The sequence below is a fragment of the Ostrea edulis genome, chromosome 4, assembly GCF_947568905.1.
Source record: "Ostrea edulis chromosome 4, xbOstEdul1.1, whole genome shotgun sequence".
In the NCBI taxonomy this organism is placed as follows: Eukaryota; Metazoa; Mollusca; class Bivalvia; order Ostreida; family Ostreidae; genus Ostrea; species Ostrea edulis.
In genome coordinates, this window is record NC_079167.1 from 70,420,418 (window position 1) to 70,433,869 (window position 13,452).

At 35.4% G+C, this 13,452-nt stretch overlaps 1 protein-coding gene across 2 annotated transcripts; it reads left to right on the forward strand.

The window, feature by feature from the left end:
- Window positions 1-615: 615 nt before the first annotated feature.
- LOC125668504 (failed axon connections homolog) lies at window positions 616-10,160 on the forward strand. 2 transcript variants are annotated; one of them, XM_048902725.2, is made up of 6 exons: window positions 616-811; window positions 3,458-3,581; window positions 4,788-4,990; window positions 7,337-7,539; window positions 9,303-9,391; window positions 9,991-10,160. In XM_048902725.2, the coding sequence occupies exons 1-6, from the start codon at window positions 720-722 to the stop codon at window positions 10,024-10,026; spliced, it is 747 nt and encodes a 248-aa protein (XP_048758682.1). In that variant the 5' UTR covers window positions 616-719; the 3' UTR covers window positions 10,027-10,160. The 2 variants fall into 2 exon arrangements, with proteins under 2 accessions (XP_048758682.1, XP_048758681.1); XM_048902724.2 differs by having other exon boundaries at window positions 621-811; window positions 9,275-9,391.
- The last annotated feature ends 3,292 nt before the right edge of the window (window positions 10,161-13,452 follow it).

A 13,452-nucleotide genomic window follows, 5' to 3' on the forward strand; every position in this document is an offset into this window, starting at 1 on the left:
GACTGGATGGTGTTCCGATGAACTCCAAAGTGTCTTGCTACGATATTTTGTGCCATTCTGTACAGCTTGAAGCATCCCAACAGCACGATTACGTTGGTTTTCGCCGAGTCGTGGCATGACAGAAGGGTATATTTTGTCAAAACTAAAGTGCTTTCCTTAACAAATAGTGTTCAAATAAACCTTTACATTTCTTACTTCAAAAGGTATTGGTCAGTAAAATGCGTGCGGACGGACACTTAAATAAACAACATGTGTTCACTAACCATGAAAAAGTCCGTGCATCTGAGTCGGGTACTATCCGATATTGTTCAAAAACATGACTTTTATCGATTGTTTAGATTTTATAAATATAAACAATAAATATAGAAAAATTATACTAAATTTTATAATACACAGTTCCTTTTTTCCGCTAGTATATTATTCCCATTGTGTGCACGTGTGGGGAGGTTAAAGTTGCTTGTACTTATTCTTGTATACATGTAATTACATTTGGGCATTAATTGATTTCGTATCTAGTGTCTATTGTTGCTGCTAATTGCAATCAAATTTTTGCTAAACATTGTTGCTTCACATTTGTGAATGAGTGCCTCACATTTGTGAGCGAGTTGCGTATTAAATACTTTTGGGCTTATCTACATCGACCTCTTCGTATGTCTCCGACAATCATCCATACTTTTCAAGGTGATTAAGCAATACTGTTTTAAAGTATCCAATGAAATATGGGTGCAATAACGAACTTTGTGATTTGTATTACTGCTTCTATGGGAGTGGTCCTAATTACAGTCATCAGGAGAGGGAGGAAGCGAGTAAAGTAAGAACAGAATCCTTTATATACAATTATACACACCGGTGGAAGCTTTAGTAGTTTTCCGATTTATGTACAGGTTAAATGCCTCAGACTTTCGGTACTTGTCTTCAACACACGTCTTCGCGAGTAGAAAGTCTTGTGATCTTTGCAAAATGTTCAGCATCCGAAGTGAAAGCTGCAGGTCATTCGTATGAGACGTTTAAAAGAACTGTAGTTCTGTGCATGGTACGAAGGATCTGATGGGACATAAAACACTACACAAAGTGGCTGTAGACGGTGTTGTCTAAACCTGCGGTAATTCAAGTAGAGTTGGTGGTCATTAGGCAAGAGGAAATTATTTGCAATGAAACGTACTTCAACTCAAACAAACTAACCAAGCAAGCAATATATAATATTTTTATGCCCCTGAGATTGAAGATCGACGGGCATACATTGCTTTTGTCCTGTCTGTAATTCTGTCATTTTGTCTGAAATTTTAACCTTGCTAATAACTTTTGAACAGTACGTGCTAGAGCTATGATATTCCACATGAGTATTCCTTGTGAGAAGACCTTTCCATGGGTACCAACATATTTGAACCTGTGACCTTGGAGTTTGACCTACCTTTCGAAAACTTTAAACCTTGCTAATATGTATACGGTGTGACCGTTGAGACGAGCGAAGACCCATGACATCTTGCAACACGACTTTCGGCATTTCATTTAACGCGGCAAATATAACGCGGTGCTTGCACTCGGAAGGCCTCGGGTACTAGGCTAATGTAAACAGTGCATTGTGACGTCATCATTAGCTGCGATATTTTTTTCTTTCAAATCAATCAGTTACCCACAACAAAACATACGAAGGTATGGGAAAGCTTGTTTGGAATTTAAAATCATTTGTGGTACTTTCCAAACCATTTATTTGTTTTATCTACGGGGTTGTCAATGAAGTATACCGCAGTGACGGCGACATTTTTCCGGAGGCATTATGGGTAGTCCCTATCATTTTTCAGCTGATGAAGAGCAAATTACGTGACTCAATTGCGTAATCATTGGAGCGAGCTCGTCGCGTCGCTTCGCGACGCGAGCTACCCTCGCTAATAACTTTTGAGCAATAAGTGCTAGAGCTTTGATATTTCACATGAGTATTTCTTGTGACAAGACCTTTCCGTGGGTACCTGTGACATTGACCTTGGAGTTTGGCCTACTTTTTAAAAAGTTGACATTGTCCATAAATTCTAAATGGTAAATTTATATTAGAGCTTTCATATTGCACATGAGCATTTCTTGTGACAAAATCTTTCTACTGGTACCAACTACCAATATATTTGTCCTTGTGACATTGGCCATTATCGGGGGCATTTGTGTTTCACAAACACATCTTGTTTATAGAATGCCCTTCTATTTAGACAATATCAAACCAGAGATAAACACGATTTCTATGGGGGGGAAAATTGGTACACATTTGAAACAGAAACTGAAACAACTGATGTGTCATGTTGTATAACATGTCAAAATGTATGAAACACTAGAGCCTAATGGCATTCACAAATCAGAATTTGATGTAATTTTCTTTCGATACGATTTCATACACTTGAAGTATACACGAAACACTTTTTATTATGTTTCATTTATTTAGTAACTGATAACATGAAAGATGATTAAGTTTCACGGTGCATGTTTTTAAGCTGGATCGACTTATAATTACTTGTATGTCATGTTAACTTTGCCTTGTAATATGTTTTTATTCATGTAGAAAATAGTTATCAAGGTATCATATGATAGCATTATCTTATAGAAATATCTGGTTCCTAGTTTTAAGTAATCATAATTCATGGGAACGTTTATTCCTAGTGATATTCACAAGTTCTTTATTTCACCTCCATTTCCCCTCCTCATCACATGTCTATCGAACTTTGCATTTCATCTTGTCCCAAACATTCTCTGTTAGACTCACTTCCTGATTTTCAGTCTTTGTGATCTACCATTTTTATAATCAATCACGAATCATTACCATAATATGACGTCATAAAGGAAGGAATTTTCCTCCGGGTATCCCACATAAATGACCCTATATCGTGAATATTTGAGCCGAAGAGAAGCATCACTAAAACTTGTATCATTTGCCTGTTATTCAAGATTTCTTCGCTTCTTTTCTGTTTCGTTCTTGCTGTTGTTTTATGTCTCCTTTGTGATCTTTCCTCTCACAACGTGGGCGTTATCAGCATTAGGCGCAGTGTCACAATTTTTGACTTTCACAATGAGGGCGTTATCAGCACTAGGCGCAGTGTCACAATTTTTGACTCTCACAATGAGGGTGTTATCAGCACTAGGCGCAGTGTCACAATTTTTGACTCTCACAATGCGGGAGTTATCAGCACTGGGCGCAGTGTCACAATTTTTGACTCTCACAATGCGGGCGTTATCAGCACTGGGCGCAGTGTCACAATTTTTGACTCTCACAATGCGGGCGTTATCAGCACTAGGCGGAGTGTCACAATGTTTGATCAGTAAGGCCCTTTACTGTGTCAACACTAGTGACAAGAAGCCTCGGTTATCACGACACTGCCGCAAATATTTATACAATGATGTCAGAATAGTAATATTATTCCATTTCATTTTTACCTGAATCGAAACTTGAGACTGACCGCTTTCGATATTTCTACAGGAAGGTTTACCCGTCAAATACGATTGTCCACCATCAGGTCGGTAGAGGTCCCTACGCACCCAGTATCACACCGTTTACCCTGAAGCTGGAAACATATTTCAGGATGGCAAAACTCCCTTACTTGGTATTTGTATATATATTTTGTTTATATGCCTAATTCAAATAAAGGATCACTGGAATGTAATAGTTACCTGGATCAACATGCTCAAACAGAAATATCAATCATATTGTAAAACTTATACGGTACCAATTTTGATGCACCAGATGCGCATTTCGAAAAATAATGTCTCTTCAGTGATGCTCAACCAAAATGTTTGAAATCCGAAATAACTATGAAGTTTTAGAGCTAAATATAGCCAAAAACAGCGTGCCAAAAAAGTGGAGCCAAATTCGTCCAAGGATAAGAGCTATGCATGAGGGAGATAATCCTTAATTTTGAAATGAATTTCTAAATTTTATAACAGCAATTAAATATACATCCGTATTTTCAAGCTAGTATACAATACTAACTATGACTCAACAACAAACAACAATATCAGCATTCAGTCTACACTACATGAGGATGCGCAACACTTTACAGACAAACTGTTGTCTATCAATGGTTTGCAACTAACATTGTTTTATGATAGAATTTCTAAAACAAAAATCTTAATTTGTTCAGGGTACTATAATAAACATATTTAGATATGCATCCTATTTCAAATTCAATTCTGGAAAAAAGATAATCTTGACTGATTTTGATAACGTATTGCTCCGTTTACTTGATCATGATATAGCTCTCGCGAAGTATGTGACCGGTGGACAGGATATCTTTACTCTTAGTTCCCGGATCCCACGTCTAGTGTTTCCAGGGGTCCCAGTATGACTTACACTACATTTTGTATTCTTTATAGAATTAAGAGGTTAATCACTGCTCCCTTAAAGCTTGACAATTTCGATGGTCTTACTTTATGAAAAATAAAACACAAAAACAAGGCATGTTAAACATTTTTGAATTTTCAAATATCTGTACAAATTTTCTTTCTGCATATTTGAAGGGTAAAAGAAACATTCACGGTGTGTGTCTATATTTAGATACTTAATCTGTTAGCTTGCATTAACTGTACAATTGTAGCAATAAAAGAAGATAACTCCTTAAAGTATAAAAAGTCGAAAACTTAAATCAATTTGTAAATTATATTGTTTTTCAAAAACTGTGCATATATTTCAATTTGTTTCTATCATTGCAAATTATTTCATTTTTTAAAAGATATATTTTGTAAATATTTTTATTCACAAAGATAAGATAACACAATTAAATTTCAAATAATTAATCTGACTGTTTTTAAAGAATGTGCACGATAGTGGATCTAACAAAGGCTCTAAAGGAAAATTAACCTGGATAGAAGTTAATGGAGAGAAGATAGCAGACTCTGAATTCTGTATACAGTACGTCAATAGGAAATTTAATGTTAGCCTGGACGAAGGCTTCTCTGAGGAGGACCGTGCGGCAGCATTAGCTATTCAGAGAATGGTGGATGAACATTTATATTGGTGAGTATTGACTATACAAAGAATGGTGGATGAACATTTATATTGGTGAGTAATGGGTATACAGAGAATGGTAGATGGACATCTATATTGGTAAATACTGATTATACAGATAATGGTAGATGAACATTTATATTGGTAAGTACTGATTATACAGAAAATGGTGGATAAACATTTATATTGGTAAGTACTTACTATACAGAGAATGGTGGATAAACATTTATATTGGTAAGTACTGATTATACAGAGAATGGTGGATAAACATTTATATTGGTAAGTACTGATTATACAGAGAATGGTGGATGAACATTTGTACTGGTAAGTACTGATAATTGATAAATCTAAATATATAAATCCTCTCCATATCTAGAGAATATGATTTTGTACATGTTATTATACATTAGATAATATGATTTTGTACATGTTATTATACATTAGATAATATGATTTTGTACATGTTATTATACATTAGATAATATGATTTTGTACATGTTATTATACATTAGATAATATGATTTTGTACATGTTATTATACATTCTAATCGCCGAACAAAGGTCTACATTTGTGTAGCCCTTCACCGGCAATGGTCCCGTCTTCATATGAGTGAAAAATTCTTTGGCGTAACGTTAAACAATATACAACCAACCAACCAATTCATATTTACTAAAAATGATGACAACAGTGTTCCATACTTTTAAACACTAAGCCATGTATGCTATTCATGCTTGAGAGAGCTTTAGCAGTCCATTCGCTACTCTTATAAAAAGATGTCAGTTTGAAATGGACGACGATCTCGAGTGAACAGCAGTTATTTTCTTTCTTATTGACGTATTAGATTTTGGACATGTTACATATACTGACTATTTAGAGATTATCTGGAATGTATCATCATTCAATTCCCATTACGAGGGCATGTTTCACACCTGGAACAATATATTTTTGTCCCCAAGTCCAAGTTTCTTGGTTGCATAAATGTGTATTAATCATTGATTGTTAAAATTCAACGTCAATGTGTCGCGTATTCTAAACTTTGTGTTTCAATCAACACAATTGGTATGGAATATTGAATATATAAAAGAAAACACCTCAAAAGTTTTGATGCATAAGGCGATCAACAGAAACAGATCAAACATGCTTATAGAATATCAATGTAATTAGTTCTCTCTCTCTCTCTCTCTCTCTCTCTCTCTCTCTCTCTCTCTCTCAGACGTATCTGCCCGATCAGTAAGACTTCATGTAAATAGTATAAAATATGTACTCACCATCTTGTCGGTCTTCGGCCACAACGCGACTCATCCAGCAATGTAACTCGTCGTTTATTTTGATTAATGTGAAACAAAAAAAACCCACAGGGACAGTTCAGCATGTCTGATCTGTTGATCGCCCAGGCCCACCACATATTCTCTGTTTTCTAGATCATTTTCAAAAGTGATATCTAGAAAACGTATGGAATTTTTTCTTCATGCTCGAAAGTGTCCCAAAGAATGGTATTTATAAGTTCCTAACTAATACCATTTGAAAAGACATTGCAAATACTTTTGAAATATTTTGAATGTGTAGACAAAACCTAATCATTCTTGAAAACTACTCACTGTGCACCCTCACCTGGCTGTTGAATACAGGTAAACTCCCCCATGGGTACAAATTATCGAACTCAGTCAACACACAATTGCACGAATCAAGATAAATACAGATTCTCTTGATTAAAGGGCAAAAATACAGAATAGTTATGATACTTTAAATATAATTTATTATCATCATTATTAGTATGGGTCTCATAATCCTTGTATCCAGTGTTTCTAATCTTACTCTTCTTCTACTTTAGCAATCCTTCCACGAGGTTATATAATCATGCTTTAGAATATTTTAAATATTCTTGGAGTCTCCATGTCAAGATTAAAGAAATGTGTAATTTATCTGTATGTTGGTTGCCTTTCCCATTGGTTTAAACTCGTACTATAAACGCATTGAAAATAAACCTCAACGAAGAAGTATATTTACAATACAAATAGAGTATTTTCTCGATAAATAATTTGCATTCCTATATGATAAAGGAATACTGCTAATCTACGTCATCAGTTTAAAACGGTTTGATTTAGAGCACACCATGTAAGTTTTCGTTATATTGTGCCACGATAAAGACTCCTCCCTGCTCAAAGGCCGTAAGAGTCGATCATTGGCCTAAATTTTGCAGCCCTTCACCGGCAGTGATGACGTCTCCATCTGAGTGAAATATTCTCTAGCGGGACGTTAAACATTATACAACCAACCAACCTTATACCGTGATCCTCCCTTTTATGTTAATCACATCTTTCAACGTTCATTTGAAAGTTTCGTTAAAATTACAGGACACTGGCATTACAACGATATGTTTATTCTTCCAAAGACGGAATTAACATCAGTAAAATGTTTAATTTTCCATGGGTCATAACTCTGATGTTAAGAAATTTGATCAACAAACAGACCTACGCCCAGGGTGTGGGCCGACACACGGAGGAAGAAGTTCATCACGTCATGCACGAGGATCTAACGGCTCTGTCAAAGTTTTTAGGTAGAAGTTTAGAATTTGAAGTATTTACAAATTCACTTTGATGTAATTTGCAATGTGTAAAAAAGGTTAAGCTAACATATAGTGATCGATTTCATCAATCCTATAAATAATTCGAAATGCAGAAAAGAGCAAACAGGGACCCTTGAAACATTATACATTGTAGGTGGTGCAATGTCCAATGGATGAGTGTAGAATTATTTCAGCTTCACCATCGTCAACTTCCCATATTTATGTAGCAATATTCTATCATCATCTGCATATGGTGTGTATATCTCTCAACTGATTCGATACGCATTCTGCTTATGATCAGTTTTTAAATCGAAACAGGCTACTGACAAACAAGTTGATGGTGCAAGGATCCCAACAGTCTCGTTTAAAGTCAGCATTTTGCAAATGCTATGGTCGTTATAACGATCTAGTTTGCCAATACAACCTATCATTAGGTCAAATGCTGTCTAACGTGTTTCATTCCGATTGTTAGGCCATTCTTAGCACATTGATTTTGACTACGGATAACTCTCTTTACCTGATCAAGATATAGGGCTCACGGCATGTGTGATCGATCGACAGGGGATGCTTACTCCTCCAAGGCACCTGATCCCACCTCTAGTTTATCGAGGGGTCCGTGTTTGCCCAATTTACTATTTGGTATTGCTTATAGGAATTATGAGATTGATCACTGTTACTTATCTTCACCTTTCATATAACTCCTGTTGGGAATTTGCCGGTATATTTGCAAAACGTAGATGTGCATTTTAATTTACTTCAATGCTCATTTATGTACACCAAGATAGGTATAAGATTTTACCTTTATTAAGTCGATTAATACCATTTATCTAAACTTCTGATTTTAATTACTCGTCTTAATTTGTATTTCATACCGAGGAACTTGAATAAAAGGATTAAAATGAATATATTTAATGTTTATTTCATTCAACAACACTACAATGATCATACTCACTGTCGGATTCTGGGGCGCCTTTAACGACCAAATCTACCTGCTGGAATATTCATTGTAAAATCATTTACTGCTGCACATTATAATTCTGTTGCACTAAAACAGATACATGTATCACTGACCGCAAGGTTGCTGTCATTCTCCACTTCTGAACATATTCATCAATGAAATACACGATTAATATCCACATGATTTCACTAACATATAAAATTACCTGTTAGTTTCTCTAAGCGCTTCTGTTTCGCTGCAGATAAACCCGGTCTGATAGAACACGGGTGAAGTCTATTTGCTGTTTGGACATGGTTTTCCACATTAAAACAGGCCAAGTCCTGTTTCCGTCATCCTCCACAACTATGAAATGAACGATTTAAATTGAATAAAATACACGATTAATCCACACATAATATCATTTATATATCAAACTACTTGTTAGTTTCTCAAGAAAACTTCTTTTTCGCTGATAAACCGGTTGTAGTACAGTGCCGTTCCTTAGATACTAATTCTGACTACGGATTACTCCGTTTACCTGAACAATATATAGGGTACATGCTGGTTGTGGGCGATCAACAGGGGACGCCAACTCCTCCTAGTTACCTGATCCCACCGCTGGTTTGCTCAGTGGAACGTGTTTCCCTATTCTTAGTGTATTCTTTATAGAGGTTATGAGAGTGATCACTGCTCGTTATCTTCACATTTTCATACGTCGTAAGTCGGATACACAATGCGTAGGGTATATTGACGTCATGTCGTTTGCATATAGAATTTTACCTTTTACAGGAAATAAAAAATTCTTACTTGGCGATAGGGTGTGTCAAGCTGACGGTGCCGTGTTTGGAATGCTGGCTCAGTTATACTGGCACAGTTTTGGAGGATATGGAGAAACATCCATTAAAAGTAAGTTATCCTTTATGTTTTTAATTGTGTTTTTGATAACAAAGGAGAATTTTTAAATGGAGGTAATGACAGCATATATCGCTATTATATATATATGGAGCTTTAAAATGACAAACTTAGGTATATTTCTACATGTGGATGTAATAGTATATTTAATAGGTTGCAGTTTATTGTTATACAGGGTATCTATTTGGTAGTTGAGTTAATGGCTAACTTTTGTCATGCATGAATAAATTCACAGAAATAACATTAATGTTATTGCTCTACAGAATATCCTAATTTGTGTGGCTATTGCTCTACAGAATATCCTAATTTGTGTGACTATTGCTCTACAGAATATCCTAATTTGTGTAACTATTCCTCTACAGAATATCCTAATTTGTGTGGCTATTGCTCTACAGAATATCCTAATTTGTGTGACTATTGCTCTACAGAATATCCTAATTTGTGTGACTATTGCTCTACAGAATATCCTAATTTGTGTAACTATTGCTCTACAGAATATCCTAATTTGTGTGGCTATTGCTCTACAGAATATCCTAATTTGTGTGACTATTGCTCTACAGAATATCCTAATTTGTGTAACTATTGCTCTACAGAATATCCTAATCTATGTGGCTTCTGTGAACGCATGAAGGCGGAATTCTGGCCGGACTGGGACGACTGCATCACGCATGGATGGACGAGGAAAGCGACGAAATGAAGTCATAGTGTTAATTATAACTTTGCTAGATGTACATTGATAGTGTATTAAATTACTAAAACTACACAGCGCATAACATTACTTCTCAAATCAAAAGCATCAAAGCGTGATCACTGTTTTACATTACAATTCCTAACGATAAATTAAAGAGTAGACTTTTTGACATCATAGAAAATTGCTTCTTGAATAAAAATGGAAAATGACATACTCATATATTGTGATCACTCATTTCAAACATGAGTTTGTTGAACATCACTATGGCTTGGATTTCTCGATAAAATCCCAAACTTAAGTTTTGTTTTTTTTTTTGTTTTTTTGTTTTAGAAATCTAGACTTGATTCTATGCAGAACTCTGAAGTTATTAGAAAGATGTTGGAGTTCCTTATAGAGAATATCTTCGTCGTAATTGGTGATCAAGTCTTCCAACATTCTGTTGGAATTCCCATTGGCACGAATTATGCTCCTTTATTAACTGACCTGTTTTTATATTATTACGAAATAGAATTCATTCAAATGTTTCTATATCAGAATACAAAATCTGTGGTGGCCTTCAACTCGACATTTAGTTATATTGACAACGTTTTTAACTGTTAACAATAATCACTTTCATTTACATGTAAAAGACACCACAGTCTTTTAAATCTACTTCGTACTTGAATATTTTATTGGAGATATATCTTGACAGCAACCTAACAACTAGACTTTATGACAACCTGGATGACTTCAGCTTCTCTATAGTCAACTTTCAATATTCATATAGCAATATTCCATTATTCCTGCATATGCTGTCTATATCTCTCAACTAAGTCGATACCCAAGAGTTTATACTGGATATGGTCAGGTTTCAAATCGATATCAAGATATAGGGCTCAAGGCGGATGTGACGGAGCGACAGGGGGTGCTTACTCATCTGTTATGTTCAAGGGTCCGTGTTTGCCCTACTTTTAATTTCATATACTTTATAGGAGTTATGAGATTGATCACTTCGTTATCTTCACTTTTTTCATGACCTAACGAACAACATCCTTTCCTGTTTACATCATTATAATAAAGTATATACCCCCACTACTCTAGTACTCTGATGTTAGTACATGTATTGTGTTAACAATAACACATCTTAGATCAGTTAAGGTAAAATGTAGATTGCTTTTATGTATTGGTAGTCTTTAGTTACTGATTAGACCTATAACTGCATTATATTTGACAACGGATTACTCCGTTTACCCGATTGATATATAGGGCTCACGGGTGTCAACAGGGGATGCTTACTCCTCCTGGGTACCTGATCCCACCTCTGGTATGACCAACACCTCTGGTATGATCACCTTTGATTACTGCATGCAACGTTTTACCAAGACATCTCTCTGGAAGGTGAATATAAGGTACAGTGATCAATCTCATAACTCCTGTAAATTATACAAAATAGAGAGTTGGGCAAACACAGACCCTCTGGATATACCATAGGTAAGATCAGGTGCCTAGGAGGAATACGCATCCCCTGTTGACCGCTCACACCCGTCATGAGCCCTATATCGTGATCAGGTAAACGGAGTAATGTGTAGTCAAAATTAGACTATGTTTCACATCATTTCCTTTCCCCAAAGACTATTAAAGGCCGGGAGTAACCTAGAAAAATGTACACCCCTACAGCAATTAAACATATATGGCAAGAGGGCAGGGCTTAGCAGTGTTATCAGAATAAGCAGCAGTCTGATGCTTGACTCTACACGTGCTCTGTAGCAGACGATATTTTGAACAGGGAGACTGGCATGATTTATCAAAATTAACTAAAGTTTTCCCGCATTTTTCTACCACCACTCTGCTCGATCTGTGTGGCACTGAAAGGATATGTTTTTACGTTAACAAAACTTCACCCTAGGAACTACAAGATGAATTCATCATTGTTTTATCCATGTCTTTTAAAACATGTAGTTTTTTGATAATATACACATATATTGGCATATTTGATATACTAATACTTATGATTTTCCTCTTGGTACCTTTCAATTATGAGAAGAATTTGGGGGGAAATTGTAGCTGTGCAATGGAGGACATGTGCATTGAAGGATTATTAAGAAATACTTTGTCCATTATGATATTTGGAGACCTACTATCTGTGATTGTCTCTTTTGACATTGTAATGTCCACACGTAAGAGTCCAGATTGAGAGTAATTTTAGAGTGATGGTTGAACAATTGGACATATTTGTCATCATTGATGAGAGACAATGGGAGTTACACAACTGGCCTAGGAGATTGTTGCTTAATCAGACAAACACCATGCTTGACATTTTTCGAGAAAAGGTACCAGCAATCCTGCAAAACTCTGAAACAGCGATCAGACTGAACAGTCCTAATGAGTTATTTTTATAAAGTTAACCAATTTTTTTTTAAAGGAATGTGATTATATATAATTAAAAAATAAAATCTGGATTTACCAATGATATATGAGTAAGTACTTTTTTTCCACGTTGTACAGTGATTTGATTACATGTTTCCTTTGGTGCAATCCATCTCATCTAGAACTAAACAAGCATGCTCGTGCAATATGTGAGTCAACATCCGGTGTAAACAATAACAAAAGATAATCACACCCACAAACTGCCAATCTCTAGTTTGAAATACAAATTTAGCCCTGCTTCAGATTTTTGAGGCCAAAATTAAAACTTCATGAGAATTTATATCTAAAATAGATATGGCCAATATATGCACAGTTATGAGGGGAACAAGCATACCCATTTTAAAATTTCAGTACAACAGCTTAATCTTTATGTTTGCAAAATAAGTGCTGCAATCTGAATGTGACCAGAAAATTCATATATTCCACCATTTTCACCGATTGGCTGCTTTTATACCCAACTGCTGGCCTTTAAGCGATAGTTTTGAAGATGCTAAGTATTTTAAAGTAGGTCGTAGTGAATCATTTTCATTTTTAAAAATCCAGGAACTTGGTGATCTACATTACCGTGGATGAAATAAAGAGTTATTAATGCATTCACGACTTTATGCTCAGAGAAATGAAGCTCACAATGTTTTACCCATTTACAAATAATCAAACTAGTTTTTGCATTTTAACTCATTTGGTCCATAAGAGCTAAAAAGTCCATCAAGACCCGATTTATCACAGCAGGTATATAACGTAGAAGATATATTGAACTGTGATTGAAATCTCGAACAACCCTACTTCCATGTTATTCTACATTGAAACATAAAAATTGCTACACTAACATATTTTCAATGCTAGCAGTCATATTGACTTAGTGGTTAGATTATTCAAGTTTGATTTGAGATTAATCACTGTTCGTTATATTCACCTTTCAATACCGGGTTCAAACAATATCAAGATGTAATCTTGACAA

Bases quoted from the DNA above. Each gene is read 5' to 3' on its own strand.
- LOC125668504 (XM_048902724.2), top strand. From the start codon at position 720: ATGGGTGCAATAACGAACTTTGTGATTTGTATTACTGCTTCTATGGGA. The intron at 3,582-4,787 runs GTATTTGTATAT...CTGTTTTTAAAG, and splicing joins TGGCAAAACTCCCTTACTTG to AATGTGCACGATAGTGGATC. The intron at 7,540-9,274 runs GTAGAAGTTTAG...TACCTTTTACAG, and splicing joins GGCTCTGTCAAAGTTTTTAG to GAAATAAAAAATTCTTACTT.